Here is a 13,088-nt window from a genome sequence, read left to right as displayed (position 1 = left end):
CTTGATAACCAATAAATGTAATACTGTTTGACACGGAGTCTGTCTCGTCAACACTTCAGGTCCAAAGGAGCTTCCAAATATCTCATGTCTATAATGTTATCAGTGCTGATCCATGTTCCTCCTGCAACACGTCTCACCTTATCTACTGACACCATTGTTGCTGAGGGATAAAGTCTGATCCCTGTGACTGTTACATCATTAGATTATTATTAGTCAGGCATTATATAAAAGCAGGATTTGATTGTTTTATTGTAGTGTTGGACTGAATATTTTCATTATGGATTAATCTGGCAAATGTTTCTTGACTTATGAATTGACCAAAAATTCTGAAAATAGTGAGAAATACTGTCATAATTGCCCAGAGCCTAAAGAGACACCTTCACAACACTTTGTTCTGTCTATCCAACAGTTCAAATGCTTTATTAAAAAATAAATTAGAATAATCAAAAGGAAACACAGGAAATCCTAACACTTGAGAAGCCGGAACCATAAAGCGGCTTTCTGAATCAGTAAATTCCTTTTAAATCATTTCTCAAAACTAATCTTTTGAAAAGAATGTTTTAACTCCAGCACCCCATTTTAATGCCAACGGGTAATTTTCGTATTGATTTAACTGCCTGATTTTACTCGTCCCTCTCTTGAAACACTGGGTCTAACATGCCAATCAAATCAAGAAACTCAATGAAAGTACTAGCCTACAGTGTAGTATCTTAGTAAATGTAATTAGTTACATTCCTCTGCCCCCGACATCATCACCAGGCTGGCATCTGAATGAAAATATTACATATTAAAAGAACAACTAAAGTAAAAAATAATAATAATAATAATAATGATAAAAAAAAAAAATTCTCAGAATTTCTATATATTTTCCTTCTAAATCTCATTGTTAATTTATCCATTTACTGTTCTCTTTGTTATCTTAAATAATAATAATAATAATAATAATAATAATAATAATAATAATAATAATAATAATAATAATAATAAGATAATGCTGAATCTAAGAAAAACTAAAACTGCATTTTTGAGAACAAACTTGAAACAAGAAAACCCTGTCTGGAAGCAGTGATGGAAAGAGTATTGAAAATTTGTACTCAAGTACAAGTACTACTACATTGTTAAAATATTAATCAATTAGTATTATTTACTTTAAACTGTTGATGTTCTCGTCTCCTCTCCAAACTAGGTTTGCAAACTTTGTGCGTTTTACTGGAGTGAAATACCAACAATTGATTAATCATTGATAATTTATTAGATAAAAACATATTTTTCTCATTTTCTTTTCTTTTTTTTTTCTCATTTTAAGTTAAATTTTCGTCCCTTTCAACTCAACAAATAGATCCAGATCCAGACAAAACAATGTCACATGAGCTATTGATTAAATATCCATGAATACGATTCTTAATTGGTTAAATTCTTAACGGAAATTAATTGTTTAAAGATTAATCGTTAGCATCCTTCCTCCAAACTTGTGCTGCTGCAGCGTTTTGTTTTGTTTTTCGTCCATATGTCCAAGTTTGCATTGGTCCGTTTGTGATCAGATCACCTGATTGGCTGTTAAAATGCAGATGAAAGATTTGAATATTCCTTCAAATTGTACTCAATACTCACCCATGATGTTAGAAGTAACCAGGTACATTACAACTTGTAAGGCATAAAAGTATAGACTTGTAAATCTACTCATAAAAGTACAAGTACCCCAATTGATTACAGTAATTTGAGTATTTGTAATTAGTTACTCATCTGATCATCACACACTCTTGCAGCGTGATGTAATTAGACAGTGAACTCCGGTCTTCAGAGGTTTGTTTTAGTGGCGTGTTTATCACAGTCAGTATCTTTTATTAATGCAATCAAATCGGTGCTGTTGGTCAACAACGGGGGTCAGTGGCACCGCAAGGTCACCACGTGTACATGTTGTTGACTGAAGGCTGCTGGTTTGCGTCACCCACCGAAAAGCGAACAGCTTATAAAGAGGAACACACACAGCAGAGCTCCACACGCTCGAATCTTTCTCTTCTCAGACGGAAAACAGGTATGTTTCACATTTCATCTGAACTGAACTGAAGACAGACGCTGTTACTGACTTCAAAAACTAACAACAAACAACGGGCATCAAGTTATCCTCAAGTGTTGTGTTTATCCAAAAGTTTTGAGGTGACTTTTTTTTAAAAAATATTGATATCTGCATGTTAAAAGTAGCAGACATGATAAACACAAGGTAACCGAGGAAAATCAACCACAGAGACCGCTGGAAATGAAAGGAACCGGTGAGGGGAGCTGTCCAGTCTCTGTGGTGCTGACGGGGCTCTTTTTAAAACGAAAAAGAAAAAATGTATTTAAAAAAAAAAAAAAAAAAAAAAACAGACAAGAAAAGAAGGGGAAAGAGAACAAAAGGATAAAAGAAAAGAAATCAGAATAAAATTAAACAAAAGAAAAAGAAAAGAGAAGAGGAAAAAATAAAAAGAAAAGGAAAAAAAGACAGAAGAAAGAAAAGACAAGAGAACAAAAGAAAATAAAAGGAGAAAATACAAAAAGACAGAGAAGATAAGTGACTAAAATGAAGTTAAACTGTCCCTGTTCTTCCTCCTCAGAGAGTCACTGCCAACATGAGACTGTTCCTTGCAGTTGCCGTGCTGATGCTGGCTTTGGTCGCGTACGCAGGTAGGTGTCATGTGGTGACATGACGCACCCAGTTAAGACGTCCCTGCGCCTCGCGGCGTTTTTTTGTTGTCTTCTCCCGTGTTGTCTGACCGTCTCTGTCCCCCGCAGAGGCTCAGGACGACGCCACCATGGAGCAGAGGTTCAATGAGTTCCGCGACCGGATGACCGAGATCGGAACGAACCTGGCTGAAGGCGCCAAGACCACCTTTGAAAGAGTGCAAAACAGCGACTTTGTAGTCACGTCAAAGTAAAAAAAAAAAAACAACACACACACACACACACACACACACACACACACACACACACACACACACACAAAATAAAATAATAATTCACAGATATTCACACACACTCATCACTGGGTTATTCTCTCTTCTTCAGGGCCACGCTTGCAGATTTGTGGGAGAAGACGAAGAGCGCTTTTACAGACGGGTCCAACTAGACAACTACAAATGTTTCTGTCCCCAGCCTCCCTCCAACCTCACCTCCACCCCCGACCTCACCTCTGACCTCCCTCCATAAATCCCGTGACACATAGCCCTGATGACCGGACGAAATGCTTCCATTGCCTCTCTGTAAAGGGATGTTTTTTGTTTTTTTTTTTTAAATATAATTTGAGTGTAATCTGTGCATTAGACATCTAAAAATAAAAACGTTTTTATATAAATCCTGTGTTAGTGTCAGTATTTCAATATGAAGTCCTTACGGTACTGAATTCAAGTGTATTAACAATGAGTTAACACTCTTTCTAAAGTCAAATTCAAGCACTTTTTAAGGTGCATTTTTACACTTTTCAAGCACTTTATAGTTGTGGTAAATTACATTCAAAATCATTATTTCACTTCCTCTTTACATTAAATAAAATGATGATGTGGTGAACAACCAAAATTATGCTTTGTGGTATCATTCGATAGAGTGACAAATTAAAGGAAAAGTTTCATATTTGGGTGATCTTTGTGTCCAACCTGGCTGGGTTAATGTCTGACATTTCTGATTTTATCTCTATTTTATCTAAAAAGCAAACAAAAGCATTGCATTTACTATTTCAGGCAGTTTCAAGCACCTTTTCTCCCCAGAATCTAAGCACTTTTCAAACCTGGCAAACATTACATTAAATTCAAGCACCCGTGCAAACCCTCATCAATAGTTGATCTCCTTACTAACTGTTTTTAAAATCTCACTGAATTCTAAACTGACTTAATTATCATTAAAAAACGAGGATATATTGCAAGATTTAGATGTAGTTCCCTCTTTTGCTGATCATGTTGAAGTTTCTAAGTAAAACAACTCATGGATTTCACATTTCATGTTTTTAGATAAACTTTAGACAGTATTTCATTGTTTTATTTTTACAATTGTACGAGCAGAAAATTAAATCTAAATGAAAGCTTAAGTTCCAACATATTTCCTTACTAGATACATATTAAGCAATCATAATTAGGTTAATTGTAGGTTTTATACATGAGATTTGCCTTGGTATTTTGGTGCATAATAGTCAGAACAAACATAATAAGAGAAAAGAAAAAGAAACAAGCACTGCAAGTCAAGAATCTTAAATATCAGGACAATCAGTGTTATTTTAAAGAGGTGCAACTGAGTTTTGTGGCGCCAATCAGGATGTGTAGATAATAAAAACAAACAAAAAAACCTGACCAATGCTGAGAATGAATGTGGAAAATGTTGCTGCAGAGACCTGTTGATGCTGTATTTCTTGTTTAACTTTATCAGTTAATTAAATAAAATTAAATAACCAACCAGTGACTGAAATTGATTTAAAGTACTTTAATTAGTTTATACTCAGGTCAGTATAATATTAATGGGCTCTAAAGCTGATCACTTCATCAAAGAAATATTCAGTACCATCTGACAGATAATAGTTTATTTGTGTTAATAGCTGGTACCAAAGGGCAAGTGCCAACATGGCTGATGTTCTGGCGTTTCACAACTCCTGGGCTAAAGTCGCTGTTTATGCTGAGTTAATAATCCACCGGCTGTCCCAGTTCATAGAGATCAGTTTCTGTGTAGAGAACAGAGTGGCAGAGGTCAGCCGCTGGTGCACAGAGGTCACACACTGCAATCATTCAACAAATCACTTTCACTATGATCAGTTTGAGATGGCTCCTGGCGTAAAAATCATCACAAAGTTCTTAAATTAAGGGACACTAACATTTTCCTCTTTTCACAATTGGAAAACAAAGTGCCTTAGATTAGAGGTAGCCTGGACTTTGTTGTTTATTCCATCTCTGTGGGATCAAATATTTTTAGTGTGATTATGTTGTAATCTTTTTGTTTTTTACTGTGGATTTTCTGGTGTCTGTCTGGGGTGCAGGACCAAATGAATGTGGGATAATAAAGTTAATCTGAATCTGAATTGTTATGTTGCATTTAACAGTTTTTTCAACTTTTTTCATGCAGTTTGACTCTTAAATTTCCTCTGCTTGAACAGCCTGAGTTAAAACCTTTTAAAATAATAAATGTCTCTGTGCTTAACAACAGACATAACTAATTAATCTAATGAAGAAGATAAACCAGTCCCTTCAGGGTTTTGCAGGCCTTTTTAGGGATTGTTGCGGCCAGAAAAGCCAAATTTCATGGCAGCTTTTCTAAAAAATGCAATGCATGTTGTGATGCTTTTAGGCATATTTTGCAGTGAAATTGCAGGACCAAATGAAAAGAGAACTTGTTCCAGGGAGAGCAAAACAACACTCTGTTCTGTGTTCAAACTAAACCTTCCAAAAAGGTTCAGAATTTAAAAAATGATCAAAATCTGCTTTATTTGTAAATGAAGAGGTGAATTGGAGGGGTATTTCACAAAGAAGCAGAATCTTTTTGAAGCTCAGTCAAAAAATCCTTAATTTTAAAAAATTACACAATTAGAGTGCACAGAACATTCATAAATAATAACAGTGACAAGTATGCTCTTTTCAGTACCTGTGACAAAACCAAAAAAAACAAAACACTGAGTCGGTTCATTGGGACGTACATGTATGATGTTAGCGCAGGGGGCTGCTATGATTGGAACAGAATGGAACAGAATAGAAGCAAAGACGATTTGTCAAACTTGCAGGAAAGTTGCAGAATTTGGACAAAATTGCAAGGATGCACAGAATTCACAGGGATCGGTTGAATTTCAATAAAATCACAATGATATACTTTTTTTTTCATGATCAAAGGGCCGGATTGAAGTCATTAAATGGCCAGATTTGGCCCACGGGCCAGCAGTTGAATAGACCTGGGCTACACCACACTTTAACCTTTAACACAGTTAGAGATTAAGAGTTTTAACCCCTCCTCCCCTCCCAAATTAAAATTTAAATTAAGTGCTGAATACTGTATGTTTTGATTTGTTTTAATTAAATGTATATATTTTTGTAATAATGATCACATCTCTAATGGGGGCCGCAATCATGTCAGGGACACACACACACACACACACACACACACACACACACACACACACACACACACACACATCTTCAACTCTGTAGCACACTACAGATGTTTAAAACCCAACACACAATTTGAAAACTAGGACAAATCTCGATCCCTCCCCTGTTTAGACAGCTGTGAGATCAGGTTTGTGAGAGCAATGTAGTTATGAACTCTAATTTCAACATTCGTGCAGCAGTGGAGGAAGTGTCAAGATCCTTTACTTAGAGTCAAAGCACTGATACTACACTGTAAAAACACTCTGTTACAAGTAAAAGTTCAGTATTAAGAACCTTACTTAAAGCTACTACAAGGAGTTTTTAATTAGTTATGAAACAGTCAATTTAATATTGATGCCTCTACATAAGGTACGTAAGTTCTCGAGATTCTCTGCTATTTCTGTAGTTACTCTTATTGTCTGCAGCCAGGTCAGATTCTCCTTGAAATGAAGATGAAACAAGCCTGTTTACATTTTCACGAGTTACAGTGAGTCTTATGTTAGCCGGTTGAAACGAAGCAGGAGATTTTCCTTTAGGTAATTTTATTTCTGATTATCTATTTTGTGGTTGTGATGCTGGAAACACGCTTTTGTCCACAGGGGCCTCTAAAATCAACAAAATATGAAAGTTCCTTGTAGCGGCTTGAAGTAGGGCTGAACCACAGATTATCTTCATTATCAAGTGGTCTGTCAATTATTTTCTCAATTAATTCATGAGTTGTTTGGGCCATAAAATACCATAAAGTGGTGAAAAATGTTGATCAGTGTTTCCCAAACCCCAAGATGTTGTCCTTAAATGTCTTGCTTTCCCCACAACCCAAAGATATTTAGATTACTGTCACAGAGGACGAAGTAAAACAGAAAATATAATTAAACATAACTCAAAATGATTAATCAAGCATCAAAATAGTTGCAGATTAATTTAATAGTCGATTAATATTCAATTAATCGTTGCAACTCTAGCTTTAAGTAAAAGTATGAAATTAAAATCAGGAAATGTATTTACAGTTTTCACAATAAAAGCACTCAATGCAGAAAAATGTCACCTGTGACTGTTATACTATAATATATTGCTTGAATATTATTCTTTATGCAGTCATGTAAAAGTAGAATTTTACTGTTGTAGTTGATTGTGTAGGACTGCAACTGATGATTATTTTTATTATGAATTTATATGCTGATTATTTTCTCTATGATTCAATTGATTGTTTGGTTTGTAAAAATTAGAAAATAGAAAAAAATGCCCTTACAATTACCCAGAGCCCAAAGTGACACCTTCACAGTGTATATAGAGAAGAATATATAGAGAGAATATATTATAATTATGAAAAAAAATATAAAATAAAGCTGTCAGACAAATGTAGTTGAATAAAATTAGCAATATTTCCCTCTGAGATGTAGTGGAGATTACGTAGAAAGTGGCATAAGGAGAATATACTCAAGTTAAATACAAGTACTTCAAATTTTAAGTATAGTAATTGTGTTAGTGTTTCCATTCAGGATATGCAACAAGGCATGTAGCCTGACTGAAGTACTGACAAGATGGAATTGATTTTGTGGTGGACTCTGCCCACAGAAGTGCTTTGCTTGACTGAAATTGTTTATCTATGTGTCAGCCGCCTCCAGTCTTCGCTAAAACCCATATCTCTCCTGCCAGAACAGAGACTTTGACTAGACTGTATACATATCAGCCCCCGCAAGATGGGTTGGAGATATCTGATCCAAAGGGCGCTTGGACAGTCACTGAGCTCAGCTAATGTTGATCTTGAAAAGATATCAAGAGTTCAGAATCCGCAGATCTACTGTTGGCTTCTGCATCAACTCAGAAGCCAATGTTAACATCGTAATCCAGCTAACATTTAACAAGGGAAAGAAAAACACATCATCATCACCTGCCATGGCCAAAACCACTGACCAGTTGCTCACGTGTGACTTAAATTAAGATCGAATTTCACGGAAACCCTGAAGATACTTTTGTCTTTAAGTTCGGTGTCTTTGAAATCTTACAAAAGTTAAAAGAAAACCTAAATCTACTGTCTCTAAATGCCTGTCAGTACATCGGTTTGTCAGTCTAAGAGACACTCACAGATAAAATAGACCCATACTTTGAGTTTGTTTGTGACATTTTAGTCAAACTGTCTCTCACATTTTCATCAATTTAAAAAAAAAAAAAAAAAAAAAAGGAAAAAGTTGAATGGTCATCCGGTCTGGACCAATGTACACACTGTTGCCGTCGCCTAATACAAATAGAATGGCTCGATAACACTTGTTTCATTCAACTTCTGTTGACCACAGCCAGAGGAAAAGGTAAAAAGACCTTCTGTTACTGCTTTGCATGTGTTGGTGGTGATGTTAATGAACAAGCAATCAAATTTAGATTTGAAATTGGTGATATTTAATATTATGATGATTTTACTATTGAAAAAGGGACAGAGATAACAAGTTATTGAGAATTTGAGTATAATTGTAGTTGTGGCATGTAACCTGAGCTGCAAATGCATTAAAAATTTGATATAAAAATAATATTGTGACAAATAAGTTCCTGATGGTTGTTTCTCTCCTGTTTCTTGGCAGATGCGTATGAAGCTTGTTTTCTGTGTCATCCTACTAATGCAAGGTAAGGCTTTTAAGAATAACTATTCTACAGTGTCAGTTCCCTTATTTCTGAGCTTGTTTCTACATCTGTCTTTCCTGTCTGACAAACATCCTCGTCTGCAGCATGTGGCCCACTTTTGGCCAAGAGAAAAGCCCAGGCCAAGCCCAAACCTGATCCTCCAGGAATAATGCAGAGGCTGACGTATGTCCACTTGCACTGCAAGTCATGATCATTAATGCAAAGAAACGTGGTCTGTGAATGATTGTCAGTTATCAGAACTGTTAAAAATATTTTGTTTGTGTGCACACTGATGTGTTTGTGTGTCTGTGTTATATGTACCTTTGTGCTCATTTGTGCACTTTTGCATCTCATAGGGAAGCCAAAGTTAAAGCCCAGGAGTTGGGGGCAAGGGTGCTGGGCCTCATTGACAATTACTATGGAGATCACATCGAACCAATGACTGACCTCTACACCGAATGGACCTCTAATATCAAAGGCTCTGTGTGGGAGACGATCCTGGCAGCCATTGATGACTACGTGCCATTCGTTTAAGACTAGTCCGGCTGATCAGCTCCCTCAAAACTAAAGAAAAGCTGACAATAAATTTATATTTGTACCACTAACTGCTGAACTCATCGTGTCTTGAAACTTCAATAAGCTTTGCTGGTTATGTCAAACGCAGAAAGAATCAAACCAGTTCATAATAAAACTCCAGGTTCACGTCAAACACCTCCATACGCCTCGCTGCTGCTGCTGTATGGTCAAAGCTTGTAATGTGATCAGAAGGTAAATTCACCAAAATTCTGTGCATAATATGACAAATTTGCAAAATTTACAAGAACAATCTGCAGTTTCTTAGTGCCAACAGAAAATTTTGCTCCCCATTCTCCCTCTTTATATTGTCCCTGTCAGTGTTTTAATATTACATATGGTATTTTTGGATTATTATTCCTGATGCATTAACATGTTTGTTGCATTTCACTGCATCACTGTCCTGTGAAATCCATGCTAAAAGGTCGGTTAAACAGCCCTGTGTTCAGCTTTGTGGTGATACAGCTAATCTAAGGCAGATTTAAATAGTTTGGTCAGATTAAGAAGTCTGAGAATCTTTACCACCAATAAATACAGACTTAAAACACACTTTCACACTTTCAGTTTATCTGAAAAATTCAAAATCACCATATTTGGAGATTCTTAGTTATCACCGGACAGGAAGGATATGTACAATTCTGATCTGAAAAGTAACTAAAACTGTCTGTGGAAGAGGATTAATTAAAACAAAGTTTTAAACATGGCTTAAAATCCTCCTTTGCCAAACAAATGTAGTGAAGTAAAAAGTACAATATTTGCCTCTGAGAAGTACTGAAATTCAATATATAAAGTTGTATAAAATGGGAATATTCTAGTAAAGCACTATCATCTCGATTGAAGTACAGAGTCTGACTATATGTACTTAGTTACATTCCACCACTGCCGACTATGTTGGCCACATTTACCAAAGATGACGTGACTAGAAGAAGGATACTAAAAGATCACTACTGTGGCTGCTGCTGTCATCATTAAGTGTCACAATTTGTAAGAAATCTAGAAATTAGGACAGATGGAAAAAAAGGCAAGAAAAAATAAGCAGAAAAAGTCACAAAAGAAAAAGGAAACCTATTAGTGTGAAAAGGATTATTTATCACCCTGCATATAGTTTATCTCAGGGTATCAGGGTGAAAGGGGAAGACAGAAATCCCAGCATGCAATGCTCAGTGTCTAGACAAGGTCCTGGTTGACTGACCTGCTGACCATTTGACTCTGATCTGAGCAGACATTATAAAGTGAATCAGACTTGCTATCAAAGAAATGCTGATTAGCAACAGTTAATCTCTATTGTTTATTACAGCAGCTAATGGCTGCTTTAAATGTTTTTTTTTTTTTTATGCCAGATGAGACGTGAGGATTATGACACAGTATGTGCACTATGACTTTCTGCACAGCACTTGAGCAGTATCAGGAGGGCTCTGATTGCATTGCCATACGAATACAGATAAACGTACATTTGAGAACCATTGCACAACCACCTAGTCACATTTCAACATACAGTATTTAAAGTGAATATCATGTACACTGGACTTTGTTTAGGTGAACATGTGTATGTGTGCGTGCATGTGCATGCACGTGTGTGTGTGTAGGTGTGTTTATGCTCATCAGATGACGTTTGTTTGCAGTCCCCCCCTATATCATCCAGGCCAGATGCGAGCTCCGAGTTACAGACAACTCGCCCTCAGAGAAGACTGTCACTTCTTGGATCTGTACATCCAGCTCAACAGCAGGTAATCCCTCTTGTTTATGCAGCAGCCGCTCTTCTGAAACTACTTCTGAGTAGATCTATTTTATACAACATTTAGGTATTTGATTTTTGCATTCAACTACTGCAGGTTTATCAACTTATTTATCATCTGCTAATGTTAAAATGTCACATATGGAAAAGATTATTGATTCACCAAACGGAGAGTTCAATTTTAAGTTTCTTTTTTTTTTTTCTTTTGTTTCAGAGATGAACACAAAATACGCCGTGGCACTGATCCTCGCTCTGCAGGGTAAGGCAACTCACCAGCACAGTCTGCAGTGCATGGATTTCATTTTCAACAAGCTTTAACTAAAATGCAACAGAGAGATATTTTAAGCAACTGACTTTGAATGCAAATGCTTTTAATTTTTCTATGACCATGCGTTCCTTGCTGTAAAAATGATTTTTCTGTTTTTGCATTCACGTGTTGTGGACACAGCTGCATGGCTGGCTTTTGCACACCTTTTCTGTGGTTTACATGTGAGAATAAAGCCTGATTTTTAAACTAATACTGAGCTGCTCTGGCACACAGCATTTTACATTTTGAATACTGGTCAAAGAAATATGATTTTGGTCACAATTACTGCACTGAGAGTGAGAAACCAAGATATATAAAGTAGCTCTTCTTTGACCTTAAAGGCTCATTATAACAAAAACACAGCTGCTGTGCTATTTCTTATAGTTCTTTCTTTTTTTTTAAACTTATTTTCATCTGGGTTTTACTCTCACAACGCTGTTCTAACATTAATAATCCTCCTATTCTGTTTTCATTCCAGTCTCCCTGAGCCTGTGTGAAGTTCCTGCACCATCAGACGAACTTGTTCAGAAGTATGACGAAATGAAGAGCACATTCTACAGGAGGCTGCTGAAACTTGCCGAAAGGGTGCAGGCTGAGGCTGGTCCTTTGGTGCAGGGTCTCGGTGATAATGAGCGTGTACAGGTTGCCAAAGACTACGTTGAGACCGTGCAGACCAAGCCTGAGTTCCAGGCTGTAGTCAAGGTTGCCACGTGAGTGAAACCTCTGTGAAACCTCTCTTTAATTGAATTATAACAAATAGAAAAACAAAGATAATTTATTTCATGTCTTTAAACAATCTGTCTCCCTTGATTTGTGTAGTGGCCTGGGTGAGGAGGCAGGTCCCCTGCTGGATAAGGCCCGCACAACAGTCCTGGGTGCGTACGAATACTACCTTCGCCCCTACGTCGGCCAGCAGCTCAGCGATACCATCGATGCCATCAAGGTCCACCTGGACAAATACATGCCCGCCGAGTAGAGACAACAAACAGAAGCAAACCACCTGTCAGCAGCCTGTATTAGATGATAGCTCATAGAAAATACACCAGTTTAGGCTGAGAAGAGCAATGCACAATGCAAATACAATCTTTTGCCTCTTTTGAGATTAACATCCTTGCCAAATCATGCAGTTAAAAGCAAGGCAAACATGTCAACACCACCTATGCAAATTGTGCATGTACAGTATTTTGTGTTTGATACACTAACCAAAGTGTGCCTGTGTATGTATATGTGTGAGTGCGTTCATTAAAATGAACTGGAAACTATTTGAGATGTGCTTCTTCTTCATTAAGAGACTGAAGGTTCACTTCCACAGTTAAAGCTTAATTTGCAAGTTATCCTATCATATTATTTCTTGAGCAGAACAAACACTGTTGCAGACTCCACTTATCATAGTTGTAGTGAGAAATTTTAATTATGCTAAAAAAATATATATAAACAAAATTAGTACACAAATATTAATCAGCCAAACATTGTGGAGCTGTTTGTTAAGAACCAGTGCCACTATAATAAAACTGTCATTTAAAAGCTTTAGACTGGTGAACACAGACGCATTAATTTGTTTCATATCTCTCACTTGGATCTCAGGCTCTGTTTGGTCCAACTTTGTTCCAAGAATTGTGAAAGGTTGTTCCAGCAAGCTGCATATTCCCACACAAAAATCATTAATGACTGATCAAAGTACAAGACCACATGCATCACCCCTCCAAAAGAACGATTTTACTTGAAATGAGGGAGTTAAACACAACTTGTCTGTGTTACAGTGATCTCC

General features: G+C 36.6%; 3 protein-coding genes across 3 annotated transcripts; all 3 read left to right on the top strand.

Moving 5' to 3' along the window:
* The first annotated feature begins 1,944 nt into the window (after positions 1 to 1,944).
* apoc1 (apolipoprotein C-I) lies at positions 1,945 to 2,929 on the top strand. Its single transcript, XM_084725743.1, has 3 exons — positions 1,945 to 2,035; positions 2,595 to 2,664; positions 2,773 to 2,929. Exons 2-3 carry the CDS (start codon positions 2,610 to 2,612, stop codon positions 2,913 to 2,915), a joined length of 198 nt encoding a protein of 65 aa, XP_084581869.1. The 5' UTR covers positions 1,945 to 2,035; positions 2,595 to 2,609; the 3' UTR covers positions 2,916 to 2,929.
* Positions 2,930 to 8,305: 5,376 nt separating this feature from the next.
* On the top strand, positions 8,306 to 9,308 carry apoc4 (apolipoprotein C-IV). Its single transcript, XM_084727124.1, has 4 exons — positions 8,306 to 8,398; positions 8,666 to 8,708; positions 8,810 to 8,888; positions 9,062 to 9,308. Exons 2-4 carry the CDS (start codon positions 8,666 to 8,668, stop codon positions 9,237 to 9,239), a joined length of 300 nt encoding a protein of 99 aa, XP_084583250.1. The 5' UTR covers positions 8,306 to 8,398; the 3' UTR covers positions 9,240 to 9,308.
* Positions 9,309 to 10,905: 1,597 nt separating this feature from the next.
* On the top strand, positions 10,906 to 12,582 carry apoa2 (apolipoprotein A-II). The gene is made up of 4 exons (XM_084727125.1): positions 10,906 to 11,005; positions 11,228 to 11,272; positions 11,799 to 12,030; positions 12,140 to 12,582. The coding sequence occupies exons 2-4, from the start codon at positions 11,230 to 11,232 to the stop codon at positions 12,294 to 12,296; spliced, it is 432 nt and encodes a 143-aa protein (XP_084583251.1). The 5' UTR covers positions 10,906 to 11,005; positions 11,228 to 11,229; the 3' UTR covers positions 12,297 to 12,582.
* The last annotated feature ends 506 nt before the right edge of the window (positions 12,583 to 13,088 follow it).

Source organism: Lutjanus erythropterus, chromosome 9 (genome assembly GCF_056507025.1).
Source record: "Lutjanus erythropterus isolate fLutEry1 chromosome 9, fLutEry1.hap2, whole genome shotgun sequence".
Taxonomy (NCBI): Eukaryota; Metazoa; Chordata; class Actinopteri; order Lutjaniformes; family Lutjanidae; genus Lutjanus; species Lutjanus erythropterus.
Note: the sequence above shows the minus strand (reverse complement) of the source record. Positions and strands in the feature narration are given on the sequence as shown.

Bases quoted from the DNA above. Each gene is read 5' to 3' on its own strand.
- apoc1 (XM_084725743.1), top strand. From the start codon at position 2,610: ATGAGACTGTTCCTTGCAGTTGCCGTGCTGATGCTGGCTTTGGTCGCG. The intron at 2,665-2,772 runs GTAGGTGTCATG...TGTCCCCCGCAG, and splicing joins GGCTTTGGTCGCGTACGCAG to AGGCTCAGGACGACGCCACC.
- apoc4 (XM_084727124.1), top strand. From the start codon at position 8,666: ATGCGTATGAAGCTTGTTTTCTGTGTCATCCTACTAATGCAAG. The intron at 8,709-8,809 runs GTAAGGCTTTTA...CCTCGTCTGCAG, and splicing joins TGTCATCCTACTAATGCAAG to CATGTGGCCCACTTTTGGCC. The intron at 8,889-9,061 runs GTATGTCCACTT...TGCATCTCATAG, and splicing joins GGAATAATGCAGAGGCTGAC to GGAAGCCAAAGTTAAAGCCC.
- apoa2 (XM_084727125.1), top strand. From the start codon at position 11,230: ATGAACACAAAATACGCCGTGGCACTGATCCTCGCTCTGCAGG. The intron at 11,273-11,798 runs GTAAGGCAACTC...TTTTCATTCCAG, and splicing joins ACTGATCCTCGCTCTGCAGG to TCTCCCTGAGCCTGTGTGAA. The intron at 12,031-12,139 runs GTGAGTGAAACC...TGATTTGTGTAG, and splicing joins GCTGTAGTCAAGGTTGCCAC to TGGCCTGGGTGAGGAGGCAG.